The sequence below is a fragment of the Stenella coeruleoalba genome, assembly GCF_951394435.1.
Source record: "Stenella coeruleoalba genome assembly, chromosome: 18".
NCBI classification, from domain to species: Eukaryota; Metazoa; Chordata; class Mammalia; order Artiodactyla; family Delphinidae; genus Stenella; species Stenella coeruleoalba.
Window position 1 is genome coordinate 66,742,294 of NC_137164.1, and position 15,775 is coordinate 66,758,068.

Sequence of the window (15,775 nt, forward strand, 5' to 3'; positions counted from 1 at the left end):
AACCAAACAAAAGTCAGTGTGGCCTGAGGGAGCAGAAGCTGGTGGCATGGGAGAGGCACTGGCACCACGGGCCAAGCAGTCCCACGGCTGTCAGGGTTATGGACTACACTCCTGGGACAGACACTGTAATGAGCCAGTCCTTCTAATCTCTGAAACCAGCTATTCTCAAAAGCATATCCCAAAATACTTTAGGGTTTAAAATATTTAGTAGTTAAAACAGCACCACTTAAATTCCATACCCACGCATAACACTCACTGCCTTCCAAAACGCATCGGATGCTCATGCGATACTCTCCTTTTCTTTCCTCCCAAGGATTTTGAGAGCTAACATCACATAAGCCGCTCCACAAAACACATCCCCTCTAGGGGCTTCTGCAAGGCTGGGGCGACCCGGTACGATCCGGAGGTGCATATGGCACGCCAGCCTCTCAGTCTCAGATGGCAGCCTAACGACCAGGAACGGTTTTGGGGTTTCCGCACACCCTGCCCTCGCCATACCGAGATCCTGCTGGCCAGCCCCACACACAGAAACTCCCACGTGTATTATTCCCCACTCGTTTTGACACACACTGTGAGAAGAACAAGGAAAAATGGCAAGGCATCCTGAGGGAGGAGGAGACCAATATGCAGCTTTCTCATGAGCCTGGTATTTGTGAGAAGGCCATGGAGAGGCACACCCATCTGTGACTTGACACCTCCTTGTGCATTGGGAAAGGAGGAAAGAACACAGAGGCGTCAGCTAAGCTTCCTTTTACTCTCAAGAGCCTTCACCCACAAAATTATAAATAGCTGGATTTAAAATAATAAAACTGCAAATATTTTTCTCACACCCATTACATTACAATTTTCTTTCATGTTCCCTTTACATTTCTCCCCCTGACTCAAAGGACTAACCACAAGACATTAGTAAGGAAAATCTAGCCAGGTAAAAGGCTAAGATGTAAAGGGACTGAGTAATTCACCATCATAGGGAGAGGGTTCACTCTATTAGACCTTAAATACAGGCTTTGCCCAGTATTATTTCTAGAACTATACTAAGAACATGTAAGCTCACAGAGCTAACTTAGAAAACTGGTCTGTAACCAAATATCTTACTCCAGCTGCTCTCTCTGTATGTATTTCAGATTTGATTAACACATGACATTCTCACACATACAAACAGGCACTTCATAATTTAATTTTAAGGCCACTAATTACCCATTCATACACACAAGCTACATATATATAAGCACACTGAGATAAATATATTTGCTTTACAGGTAAAGACTAGTTTATCCTAACACCAGCAAACTACTTGTTAATTAAGAGACAGCATTTACCAGACAGGAGGAGATCAATAGTTCTGAATCTTCTTTTGTCCAATTGTATGCTGTGTATTCAAGGGCATTATTCTCTCCTTGCTGTTTGCACATATAAGCACAGTTTCTTTCAAAAACGGTGCGGATGCCTTTAAACAGAATCACACTAGTAGTGCAACCCATCCCCAAGGTGTGGATGTTCAGGTCTCTAGCAATCTCTACTCCATTTCCACATCATCTTCCTTGGCTCTTCAGAGCAGGCTCCCACTGCACCATCTTCGTGACAGGCAGTTGCCGACACCAGAACAGAAGGGAAGCTCCGAGCTGTTGTACTAGATTCCGCTTCTGCCCAGCAGCCTGACAAAAAAATCCAAGCTCCAAGTGTAAAACAGGAGGGGTGGTGCAAAAACAGGATGACACACCTTCAGATGCACCAAAACCTTTAAAGTATTGCTTTTCCAATAGATTGCTTCACTGTTAGTACCAAAAACAAATAAGCAGAAGATTTACATGTGGTTACTGGAAAACTGCCGGCTCCTGGGATTTGCTTGGGATTGTTCTGAATCTCAGAACCTGCCCAAAATGAAAAAGACGGTGCCAGACAGCCACCCTGCTGCAGATGCTGCTGGAAGGCACAAAGAATGTTCATCTGCTGCAAGAAACCTCCCTCCCAGAATGCTTAGCCTAGCATCTATATTAGCAAACATCTCTTTCCTTGACCTAAATATGCTGTTTGTTTAATCCTGCATCCGCGAGGAATAGGGAAGCAAAAGAAAAATAAAGTCCGAAAACGAGAGGAATCACTAAGATGACTGCTGCTATGGAAACGTGTGTAAGCCCACTTCAAACAACCTTTTGCGTGTGTGGGTAACAGCTTGCTGACAGCAAACCACAAGGGAACATGAAATTGCTGTGTCAATCTTGACTTCTGCCCATTTCCACTCTTTGCTAGAGAGGGGGCTAGCAAGTTTGCACTGCTTGGAAGAATTCTCCTATGCCTGGTACCGAAAGATGCAAATGAGAAGATGGATACAGGATTACCTGGCACCTTCTGAAGCAGCTCCCTGGTATGCAATGGTAAATGCACACTGAAGTCCCACAGGCAACAAGGTTATTATTTTTGGTGCATAAGTAATCCAGGTCCTTCCACTGCAGACTGAACTCAGTAACACTACACTACCTTGTATATATATCTTTGGGGATGGCTGATAGGAAAGCTCGTCATTGATATAATACCAAGTTGACTCTTGCCACTTTCCTTCTAGAAAATGAAAAGCAAATTATGTAAAAAGACCACGATGAACACACAGGGGAAACCCCTCCCACCTACAACATGCATCTAGAAAAGAGTTACTGCTCTTTTAAAATCTGTTCTGATATTCTTCCTTACTTCACAAGGCAACAGATGGTTTTCATTTTCTATCTACAGATTTCAAAGTTAGAGTGAATTATAATAATTGAGTACCTGCAGGTTGGTAACAGAAACCTGTGTGATGTAGTGAAAGCAAATCTTTAGAGAATACCATGCAGTCACCTAATTCTCAAATTTCTGCTTTCTATGGTTAGTTTACCTATTAGGCCAATAGATAAGCAAAAGTCTAGGATTCGTCTATCTCCTGAATTTTTATGCAGGGTATCAAACAGCTATAGAGATCAAAGGAGTAGAGATACCGGCCACATGCAAAAAGCAAGCAAACAAAACCAGAATAACTATATGTGGTCAAAAGCAATCAGCTTCAGAATGGTAATTCGGTTAAAAAAAGAGCTACAGTATTCAAGATTACACCTAAGCCCTGATATCATAAGATCTAAGTCTTCATGTGACATCCCAGTGCTGGCAGATAAATAACATGGAAACTTATCTACACAGAAACTGAATCCTATAGACTATAAAAGACTAAACACCTGGGTTAAAAATTGTCTGTCTTGAGATTTCAGAAGACTCACCAACTAACCTAACTTCTGTACTATAAGGGGAACAATTTAAAAAGTAATAGTTGGGCTTCCCTGGTGGCACAGTGGTTGGGAGTCTGCCTGCCGATGCAGGGGACACGGGTTCGTGCCCCGGTCTGGGAAGATCCCACATGCCGCAGAGTGGCTGGGCCCTTGAGTCATGGCTGCTGAGCCTGCATGTCCGGAGCCTGTGCTCCGCAACGGGAGAGGCCACAACAGTGAGAGGTCTGCGTACCACACACACACAAAAAAGTAATAGTTAATTCAATATAAAGATAATACCTAGAAATTTAAACTTAATTTACCATTATTACTTATTTTAGACAACCTGGGTATAGAAGCCAGCAAATACTGCTCAATATATAAAAGATTATGTTTGAACTTTACAAAGAATCATAAATGATAACCAAGCAAATTTGAAGCTGCTGGTATATTCTATTTGATTTACTAAAAAAAAAAAAACCCTAAGTTAATACTTAAAACAATGGAAGAGAATGAAACAATTTCCTAACAGTCATTCAGAGGAAAAAGAAATGTTTCCTTAAGCATTTAAGCAACTTGTATCAATTTTAAATATTAATCATTTTCCAACCAACAAAATGAGTGGGCAAGAAAAACAGAAAACGTTTAGAGCAAAGGATTCAACAAGGCCAAAAAATGAGTTTCATGCTAATAGAAGCATGACAAAAATGAATCATTCAAAATGTGTGTCTGGTTTCACTGATTCTTCTGCATCATAATGATCTTGGATTAGTCTAAAATGATAATTACCATGAATTCCATCAGAGGACATGAATAGATGGATGGTATCTATTGGCAACCATTTCAGCTACCTACAGAGTACATATTTCAATTTGGAGATCACGTTTACTCTCACATCTTGAAATGCCACCTCTAATTTATACAACATCCAAGACTGGATGTCTGCCCTTGACTCCCTTTGAGATCCAAGCCCATGTCTTCCTCTCCTGCTAATAATGATATCTGGCTCTCCCATCATCACCTCACCCTCAGATGTTCCAAGTCAGTCATCTTTTACTATAACTACCATAGTACGACCACACAGTGGAATATTACTCGGCCAAAAAAAGGAATGAAGTCCAAGTGCACGGTACGATGTGCATGAAGCTGGAAAATGTCACGCAGAGTGAAAGAAGACAGTTACAAAAGACCTCATATTATACGATTCTAGTTAAGTAAAACGTCCAGAATCAGGCGAATCCATAGAGATAGAGAGTAGCTTTGTGGCTACCAGGGAACGCAGGAGGACTGCTAGCGGGTACGGAATTTCTTTTAGGGGTAATGAAAATGTTCAGAAATTAGTGTTTCTAGCATACATGCTATCTATACACAATATACAGTCTGTGAATATACTAAAAACCACTGGATTGAACACTTTTTCTTTTTTTTATTGAAGTACAGTTTATGTACAATATTATAAGTTACACGTGTACCACATAGTGATTCACAATTTTTAAAGGTTATATTCCACTAATAGCTGCTAAAAAATACTGGCTATATTCCCTGTGCTGGATAAAGAACACTTTGAAAAGGTGAATTTTGTTGTATGTGGATACAACAAAGAGCCCGAATCCACTTCTGATGTTTTACTGCTAACAGCTCTTAAGTCTCACCTCTCCTTCTTCCCCTGTGGGCGAAGGACAAGGAGTGCCAGGCTGGCTCCCTCCCTTAGTGCCAGAGGGAAATTCAAACCACTCTCAGGAACCCTCACCCCCGCCCTACCCCCCAACCACCACAAAACCCCCAGGCCAGTCTCCTTTCCCTGCTCAGTCAAGCCACGCCACTTTAGGACGTGCTTGGGTACAGCCCTGCTCCCCTCAGAGCGCTTCATTATGTGAGTAATAAGCCTTTCACACCCTCCTGGGTGGGGTGTGTGTGTGTGTGTGTGTGTGTGTGGTGTCATTAGTCTCAACATCCAAAGCAAATTTGGGGGGAGGGGGGCAGGTGTCAATCCTGTTTCTGTGGAGTGGCTCCAACGGTAAATTATATCTCAATAAAACCATTATTTAAAATAGGAGAAGCGAAGAGGATAGTATCTATTCTACCTACCACATAAGGTTCTCAAGTTCAAATAAAACCACAGGAGAGAACTCAACCGAGACATTGCTATAGACACGGAAATAGCTGTTGTTTTATACTTCACAAGGGATTTACCGTGCACCTAGAAACAGCCACCTTGCTTAACAAATTCAGCAACGTCTGAACGTTGCTCTGGCCCCACTTGTCAGGAATACACTAACCAAGTAACATGGGATGTACCTGGGGCTGCCCTCGGGTGCGCATTTTAGGTCTGGGAAAGGGGCGCCACGCTGCACAAAACACCAGAAAGCCTGTATGAACAGTAAGTCCAGGGAGATTAGCTGGCCACATCGGGGGTCACAACACACCTCAGCCATCCGGTCACAGAGACCACAGCAAACAGGTCTCAAGCTTTGAGCACACACCCCCGGCCCCACCCGAAGCATATCCATCTGGAGCTGCTGCTCCCATTTGCAGTTCTCGCCTTGCCAAGTATCTTTCTGTTTTAAGTATCTTCTAATAGTCAGATTTGTTTGACTGGTAGATTTACTTAATATTTTCTCAGAAAAATGTGGATAAAGAAGAATCTGAAGTGACCCCTAAAAATATCTTGAACTACAAACTGGAATGACTATTGTATCTCAAACAGATATAATAAGCCTTCCACCCGGGTCAGACCTTGGGTTCTACCTTAGGAGGCCAGGAAGGGAGTGGAATTCTGTCCATTCTGAAGTGCTGAAATGAAGACCTCATGTAATGATACACAACACATGATATAGCCACACTTCATAAAACCTAAATAAATAAATAGAGTATGGGTAGAATTCAATCTAACAGGTCATTTATTCTATTTAAGTGCCCTTATGATGGCCAGTCCAGACAAAGAGCTTATTTCCATCCCTAACAGTCCATATTTCATATGTTAATGCAGTGAATTCTGCTGAACAAAGAAACATTATATAACTTGATCTATCAACACCCTATTTTTTATTCAATCAGTAATAATCAATCATAAGTCGAGTGTCTAGCACAGGGTCTAGTATATACCACATGCCCAATAAATGTAGTTCTCCTTTCTCCCTTTTACCCCAAATTAAATTTTTTTCTTCCCTGATATAAGAGTAAAGAGTGAGATAGTTCTTCCAAAAATACAAGCATCCCTTACATAAAATTCATGCATATGAGAATGTGAGATCTAATAAATTCAAACTACAAATTACTTGTAGTGATAAAAATTAATTAAAAGAGAGAAATGTGGGTGCTGGAACAGGAAAAGGGAGTTAAGATAGTTGGTGAAGGAGTGGAGGCTGCAGTCAAGATCATTAAAAAGTTTTTTTTTTTAATAAGGGAAATTATGGAAGTGTTATTAAACAAAAATCTTTTTAAAAAATAAGGAAAAGGAAAACTTTCCCACCACCGTGTATTTCAGGAACATAAACCTTAAAATTTGATTGGAGGAGAGTGGGTAGACTTACCATGTATCCAAAAACTTTTATCCATCGTTTATCTTTCCCACCTCAAAACACTGAAATGCCAGGACTGTTACCTCTAGGTGAGCAGAGATGAAGGTGGGTGTAGGGACAGTGGTGCAGAGGAGGGTGTCAGACCCCTGAGAGAGCCCCGGTCTGCACTCCTGTATGTACCACTGTGGTGAAACAATTAATTTTGCTAAAAAAAGAAAATGTATCTCTAAAGTCATGACCACATAAAATACTGGAGTCAGGTCTGCTGCTAACAGTGGTACTTAATCATTCTCAGAAGCAGAGAATGCAAAGTTACACAGGTGTCTCTGTGTTGGTGCTGAAGCATTAACGAGGCAGCCAGTCCCTGTGGGATGCTCTGAATACCTGCATGCCCATTGGGTGACCAGGTAAAATGGAGTGGAAGCAACCAACTCAGGCTCCATGGAACTGAGGGCGGTGGTCTTCCAGAGATGACCAGTCTCCCAAAAGGGGGGGAAAGAATCCTCCTTTTTTTGACAGGAGACCAAGTTAAACAACTTTTCAAATAAAACAGATCTCCAAAAGGAAGAAAAGTTTGCACTAAGAAAACCAACTTACTTGCTGGTAGGAATGCGAAATGGTGAACCACTTTGAAATAGGGTAAGGCAATTCCTCACAAAATTAAATAGAGAATTACCTTATGATCCAGCAATTCCACTTCTGGGTCAATCCCCAAAAGAACTGATAGCCTAATTTTAAAGAGATATTTATATACATCCATGATCATAACAGCACAATAGCCAGAGGTGGAAGCAACCTAAGTGCCCATCAAAAGATGAATGGATAAACAAAATGTGGTACGTACATGCAATGGAATATTATTCAGTCTTAAAAAGGAAGGAATTCTGACACATGCTACAACATGGATGAACTTTGAGGACATTATGCTAAGTGAAATATATAAGCCAGTCACAAAAAGACAAATACTATATGAGTCCACTCATACGAGGTACCTAGAATAGACAAATTCATAGAAACACAAAGCAGAATGGTGGTTTCTAGTAGCTGAGGGGAAGAGGAAATGCGGAGTTGTTATTTAATGGATACAGGGTTTGTCTGTAATGATGAAACAGTTCTGAAGATGGGTGGTTACGCAACAATGTGAATGTACTTAATGCCACCAAACGATACTTAAAAAGTTAAAATGGTAAATTTTATGTTATGTATATGGCATGTTATATATACATTAAAAAAAAAGAAAAGCAACTTACTTACTAGGCACTGCTCTCCTATGACTTCCAGGAACAACTGATGTGAAATAACAGAAAACCAGGAGGATAACTAGTCTTTTCTCCCCTTCTCTCCTCCTGCCCCTCACGGAGGGCAGACAAGCCCAAGGAACAGATTTCATATGCTTATTTTTCTCCTATTTCAAATAGTTTATATTAGATTAGTTTATATACTATAGTTTATATAACTAATAACTACGATATTTCCTCATTAACACTTGGTAATGAACTTCTTAGAAAAACCCTTTGAACTACGTACCATCACACAAAAAAAAGACAGCTTGAGATTTAAATTTCTGATTCATAGATGACTTCTACTTCTTCATTTCGAGCTACAAAATGAACGAACCAACAGTATTTATACAGGTGCTGATTTATCCCTCAGCTCAGGAAGCTGCAGGCAAAGTCAGAACTTCAGTCACTGTTATGGGAGGTCATGGAGCAAAACCATGGTTTCTGAGGGAACTCAGTTTTTTGAAGAGAAATCAATAAATCCATAAATGCCAATCATATGTCAAATATGAGAAGCTGCCAAAAGAGCTATCTGCAAAGCTTTATTCCTCACTGAACACACTGGTAGGGGAGGGGCTCAGTGGAGGGGGGCTGATGGCCCAGAAAAGCACAATGAATACAGCAAGCGCTGAGGTCCAACTGTAAATGAGACACTAAGCAAAAAACAAGGAAGGAGAGCAAACTCACAATGGCAAAGTGAGACTAGAACTCACAGTGACCTCCTCTTGGCCTCCCCCAGCCTCTTCCGAGGAAATTCTATTTTAGGCAGACATCTGAAGAAATCACTTAGTGGCAAGATATACTGAGTTTAAACAACATAAAACATATGCAGCATAATTCGTGTACAAATGCACTCATGAAAACAGTTCATGTGCTTCAAATACGGAGTTACAGCTATTGGAAAGTTGTTCTTACATGTGAAGAGAGAAAATTCAGATTCCACACACTTCAAGTACTTGTATCTTATGTTTTAGCAGCTGAATATTTAAAAAATTTTTACTGTCATTGTGTCAGTATAGAAATATTTGTCTCAACACGAATGAGGAAAGGAAATAAAATGGAAAACATAAACATAAAATTTGAGTTCGCCATTTTAAAAACTATTGCAATTATACTTCAAAAAACAAATTAAAAAAGAGATCAGATTTGTGGTTACTAGAGGCAGGGGGAGGGGGAAGAGGAATTGGATGAAGATGGTCAAAAGGTACAAACGTTTTTAAAGAAAAAAATAAAATTAAAATAAAAAAATTATAAGTATGCAATATCATCAGACTTTCAATCAGATTAATCAAAAAGCAAATAATAAGAAATAAAGATACCACAGTGGTTACTTCTCCAAAATATAGGTGGGAAAGGAATTTTTCAAAATATTCCTATGGTTTTGAAAAAACAGAATGAAAAGATACAAAATAAAATATGTACTCCTTTATCTAGGCCAGTGGGTCAGAAAGAACTAGATATATCATATATCCCCACTTCTGAAAGCTTATAAAACTCCATTTTCTACCTGACTCCTTAAAAAGTTTTAATTTCTTTTTACAAAGACACAAAATTCAGAGCCTTCGTAAGATTCTCTTCTATACACAGCCTATGGGTGGGATATGGCTTAACTATAATTGGTTTTAAAAGAACGTTACTTTGAGTAAGCATTCTCTGATGTGTAAGTGGACTTAACTATGTCAGGGAAGTGTGAAACTTTTCTGGGAAACCAGTCTCCACATAACAATTGGACAGATTACAGATATTGCCATCCCTCCATGCCAACTAAAAACAGACAAAACCCATAGAAGATACACATTTGGCCAACAAGCAAATGATAAGTCACTGGTGAAATGCAAATCAAAACCACGAGACAGCACTTCATACCTACCAGGATGGCTAAAATAAAAGAGACAAATAATAACTGTTGGAGAAACTCGATCACTCATACACTTTTGGTGGGAATGTAAAATAGGGCAGCTGCTTTGGAAAACAGTTGGGCAGTTCCTCAAACGGTTAAACATAGAGCTACCATATGATCCAGCAATTCCACTCCTAGCTATATACCCAAGAGTAACTGAAAACACATGTCCACACAGAAGTCTGTGTATGAATGTTCTTAATAGTATTACTCATAATAGTCAAAAAGTGAAAACCCAAATGTCTATCAATTGATGAATGGATAAACAAAATGCAGTATACCCATACAATGGAATATTATTCATGCTACAACATGGATGAACCTTGAAAACATGATGCTAAATGAAAGCAGCTAGTCACAAAGGACAACATGTTGTATGATTTTGTTGGTATACAATGTCCAGAATATGTAGAGACAGTAGATTAGTGGTTGCCTATGGCTGGGGGGCTGGGTAGGGTGGGATTAGGGGGCAACAGCTAAGGGGTACAGGGTTTCATTGGGGGGTAATAAAATTTTTCTAAAATTGATTATAGTGATAAATACACAACTCTGAATATACTGAAAACGACTGGATTGTACACTTTAAAAGGGTAAATTGTATAATACATGAATAATGTCTTAAATTGTTAAAAAAAATAGTACATATTAGGTACAGGAAAACACAGGCAGAACACTCTTTGACATAAATCATAGCAATATTTTTTTGGATCCGTCTCCTAAAGTAAAGGAAATAAAAGCAAAATAAACAAATGGGACCTAATGAAACTTAAAAGCTTTTGCACAACAAAGGAAACCATGGACAAAATGAAAAGACAACCTACTTCATGGGAGAAAATATTTGCAAATGATATGATCAATCAGGGGTTAATATCCAACATATATAAACAGCTTATACAACTCAACCTCAAAAAGCAAACAACCCGGGCTTCCCTGGTGGCTCAGTGGTTGGGAGTCCGCCTGCCGATGCAGGGGACACAGGTTCGTGCCCAGGTCCGGGAAGATCCCACATGCCGTGGAGCAGCTGGGCCCGTGAGCCATGGCCGCTGAGCCTGCGCGTCCGGAGCCTGTGCTCCGCAACGGGAGAGGCCACAACAGTGATAGGCCCGCGTACCGCAAAAAAAAAAACAAAATAACAAAATAACCCAATTAAAAATGGGCAGAAGACCTGAATAGATATTTCCCCAAAAAGGACATGTAGATGGCCAACACGCACATGAAAAGACGCTCAACACTGCTAATCATCAGGGAAATGCAAATCAAAACCACAATGAAGTATCACCTCACAACTGTCAGAATGGCTATCAATAATAAAAAAAAAAAAAACCTCACAAATAACAAATGTTGGTGAGGATGTGCAGAAAAGGGAACCCTCGTACACTGTTTGTGGGAATGTAAATTGGTGCAGCCACTGTGGAAAACAATATGGAGGTTTCTCAAAAAACTAAAAACAGAACTACCGTATGACCCAGCAATTCCACTCCTGGGTATATAACCAAAAATAAACAAAAACACTAATTCAGAAAGATACATGCACCCTAATGTTCATAGCAGCACTATTTACAATCACCAAGACATGGAAGCAACCTAAGTGTCCATCAACAGATGAATGGATAAAGAAGATGTGGCACATATATACAATGGAATACTACTTAGCCATAAAAAAAGAATGAAATTTTGCCATTTGCAGCAATATGGATGAACTTGGAGGGCATTATGCTTAGTGAAATAAGTCAGAGAAAGACAGATACTATATGATATCACTTGTATATGGAATCTAAAAAATACAATTAGTGAGCATTACAAAAAAGAAGCAGACTCACAGATACAGAGAACAAACTAGTGGTTACCAGTGGGGAGAGGGAAAGGGACAACATAGGGGTGGAGGATTAAGAGGTACAAACTAGGGACTTCCCTGGTGGTCCAGTGGTTAAGACTCCATGCTTCCACTGAAGGGGGAGTGGGTTCGATCCCTGGTCGGGGAACTAAGATCCCACATGCCACAGGGAGGCCAAAAAGAAAGAAAGAAAGAAAGAAAAAAGAGGTACAAACTATTAGGTATAAAATAAGCTACAAGGATATATTGTACAAGGGGAATATGGCAATTTTTTTTTTTTTTTTTTTTTTTTGGCCACACACACGGCATGTAAGATCTTAGTTCCCCAACCAGGGATCAGAACCCACGTCCCCTGCATTGGAAGCACGGAGTCTTAACCACTGGACCACCAGGGAAGTCCCGCAAATATTTTATAGTAACTAGAAATGGAGTTATTTGTTTAAACTTTAAAAACTGTGAACCACTATATTGTACACCTGCAACTTATTTTTTTTTAAAGTTGAATTTCTCCTGAAGTCACTCTATCCTCAACAGTTATCTCTACAAAGCATATCACTATGTCCAACACAGCAAGTTCCCAAAAGCATCCCTAGCGTTGTATATGCGAAAGAGAGTACAGAAGAGAATGGTAAGATGACTTCTTAAACAAGTCAGTTAAAGCCATCCTGCTTTAGCTTTTATGATGGATTTTGTAAATAGATTAGTTACAGGGTAACCTGTTCTCTAGCTGTGATCTTACCACTTCAAAATGGGTGTAATTTGAATAAATTTTGTATGGTAAAGGATCAATAAAATGATTTTTTTTAAGAGTTAAAAAAAAGCTATCCTGCTTTATTAAATTCACAGAGCACTTCAGGGAAAACTTTTGTCGAGTCAATAACTTGGCTCATTCATTCTGTTAGGCAAGGTCTGGGCCTGAGGGCTGAGCCATCTATCCCAAATCATTCTAAGAAATTTATTTTGCAGATCTTTTCCCACAAAATTCTCATCTCTGCTTTAACCACAAGGCTCTCAAGATCCAAGAAAAAAATACCACTTGGAGAAAAAGTCAGAGGAGCGGTGGAAAGAGATAGATTGTGAACAGGGGGTCTGAAATTTTATTTAAATCACAGAATTGGCTTTATTTAGGTCACTCTAATCACCTAAACAATGTAGGAGATATACATTTTAAATGTAAATTTTATGGTAAAACAAAGAAAAACACTATAAATAGTGCTGGGCACATCTTTAATAGAGTGGGTTATGTGGACCTAATTCCTGCTACATGCCAGATGCTGAGCACAGAATTCAGTCGCATGGTCTCACAATCTTCTAAACAATTCTAAAAGTTAAGTTCATAGGTGAGCTCACTCGTGACTGCCACGCTTTGACCTTGTTACAAGTAAACAAGATCTCCACAGAAACCCATCCTGGTGTGTAGGACCACTGAAGGACTACAACCAACACTGACATCGTGTGGACCAGGACTGATAAACCACGTGGGGTTGGATGTGAGAAACCCACAAGTTCAAATGTCTCCTTAGACTGGTAGCTTTCAAAGTACTGTCACCATGAATTATATTAATAAATGAATTTTAAATCACAATACAGTGTGTATAAGAATATCTCCCCAAGAATACATACCCTTGCAACATGTGTTACACTACATTATTTTCTATCCTAGCCTCTCTAGTCCATGCTAGCTCATTGGAGGGAAGGAGGGAGGGAACTGGTCACAGCCCACTAAACTGGCTTCAGGACCACTATGGCTCATGGCCTGCAGTTTGAAACCACCACATGTACCACTTATGAAGTAGTGTCTGTCAGCACTTGGAATTCACCAGTGTCACCACATATCCCATTCCCTACAAGCAGCTGGCCCAAGAACAGAATGGAAGGGCCTACTGAAGACAACAGTTGTAAAAACATTCCAAAAGGACGGCCTTCTGTCTCACACGATATACTATATGTTTTGAAGCAGCTGTCTCTCCCCAAGTCAGAAGACACTACTAGCCCAGGAATCAAAGGGTAGAGGTGGGAGTGGCCACTCTCACTGTAACCCTAATAACACACTCCATCCCTGCTGGTACAGAGGGCCTGGTTTTAAAGGGAAGAATGCTTCCATTTAAGGGACAAACAGTGCACAATGAATTGAAAGGTGAGACCTGGCCATTTGGAGGCTCCTCAAGCTGCTGAACCAGAAGGCAAATGAGGAGGATACTCTACCAGTTAGGGTAAGATGAAACTGGGCTGCCACCTTCCAAAGGGTCAGCAAAGACCATGGCTGTAACCCAGGATGGATTCTTCAAGGCATCTCTTAGTATTTCTATCTCCAATAGTACAAGTTGATGAAAAACCACAGCAATCCAAAGAAAGTCAAGACTACTGAGAATTCAGATGTTCAGATAAAGAAGTCTAATCAATTGAGGTTCTGGCTGGGGGCAAAGGACATATGGAATTAGTAAGAGGACAATAAAGATATAATTATGAACTACTCCCAAACAGCCAGTTAGAGAAATGAACACTGCAACACCTATGCATATTTCCTTCCTGCTTGGGTGTATGTGTGTACCAATTTCATCTCTTCTCCTCCTTCTCCATTTTTTTTTTTTTTTTTTTTGCGGTACACGGGCCTCTCACCGCTGTGGCCTCTCCCGTTGCGGAGCACAGGCTCCGGACGCGCAGGCTCAGCGGCCATGGTTCACGGTCCCAGCCGCTCCACAGCATGTGGGATCTTCCCGGACTGGGGCACAAACCTGCATCGGCAGGCGGACTCTCAACCACTGCGCCACCAGGGAAGCCCTCTCCCTTCCTCTTGTATTACTTTATACAAGCATTGTTGTTGAAACTTTACAATTTAGACTTCGGGTAGCACATATTCACGAGACTGCTACTGAATTTAAGGATTAATTAACAAAGCCCAGAAATGGATGATGTTACTCCTCCCTAAGATGGATACAGTGAGACTTTGTGACTCCTTGCTTGAGGAGCCAATGAGAACATCTTCATGTACTTGAAGGATATCTACGTTCTGTTAGGCTGAAACACGTATGGAAGTTCAAGTATGTGTAGAGGGTGGGTCTGCATGCTGAGTAATCAAGGGGGTGGTCTGTGCCAGTTATTAAGCTACTGTCTCCCAGCTCCAGCCCCACCATTCCATACTCAGCTCTTGGATGCTAGAGCTGGTCCTCTGAAAACCACATTGTTTTACTAGTTGGGTCCCAGTTAGGCTCGCCAGCAGGGGGCACCAGAGGGAGACTGCAAAGCCTGGGGAGGAGAAGGAGCTTGCTCCTTGGTGCCAGCTTCCTGCTGGCTTTGGTTCCCAGTGTCACCCAGCAACACTGCTTCACCCTGGCGGCAGCAGTTCCTTCCTGTGCAGCAACTGAATCAGGTTTGCCTTTTCTCCAGCACTTACAGAACCATCCTCACTATGCTCCCCCTCAGAAACACCATCACCAGCTGCCCAGCACCCACTCCTCAGAGGTCTGGGTTTCAGCTCTGGGAATCCCCCCACTCTTAGCATCTAAGATTTAATAACACAATCTCAACCCTTGGTCCCCCAAGCTCCAGGGCTGATGGCTGCTTCCTGCTGCCACTAACTCCATGATATGTTAATGTTCTCTTTTTAACTTTTCAATTACCTGCTTAACAATTTTATACCTAATAGCAACTCTATTTAATTCTATTAAAATAACTGGTGTGATTTCTGTTTCCTGGCTGTACCCTGACTGTTATGCTATACAGTCATTCCTTGTAATGTGCAGAGGATTGGTTCCAGGACCCCCTGCAGATACCAAAATCCAAAGATGCTCACGTCCCTTATATAAAATGGCATAGTACAGTCAGTCCTCAGTATCTGCAAGTTCTGCATCCATGGATACAGAGGGCCAACTGTACTAGGCTCTAAGGAGTTTTTAAAAACTAGGATCGGGCTTCCCTGGGGGCGCAGTAGTTAAGAATCCGCCTGCCAATGCAGGGGACACGGGTTCGAGCCCTGGTCCAGGAAGATCCCACACACCGTGGAGCAA

General features: G+C 40.9%; 1 protein-coding gene across 6 annotated transcripts in view; it reads right to left on the bottom strand.

The window, feature by feature from the left end:
- The window catches only part of DOCK9 (dedicator of cytokinesis 9), a 297,694-nt gene that overhangs the window by 226,916 nt on the left and 55,003 nt on the right, over positions 1–15,775 (bottom strand). Inside the window, exon 1 of one of the 6 annotated variants that reach the window (XM_079902761.1) lies at positions 1,320–3,108. The exons of the other annotated variants lie outside the window; for them this stretch is intronic. Coding sequence (XP_079758887.1) covers positions 1,320–1,481 — 162 coding nt within the window. The 5' untranslated portion in view covers positions 1,482–3,108. Of the gene's footprint in view, positions 1–1,319; positions 3,109–15,775 lie in introns of those variants that run through there. 6 annotated transcript variants of the gene reach the window in all.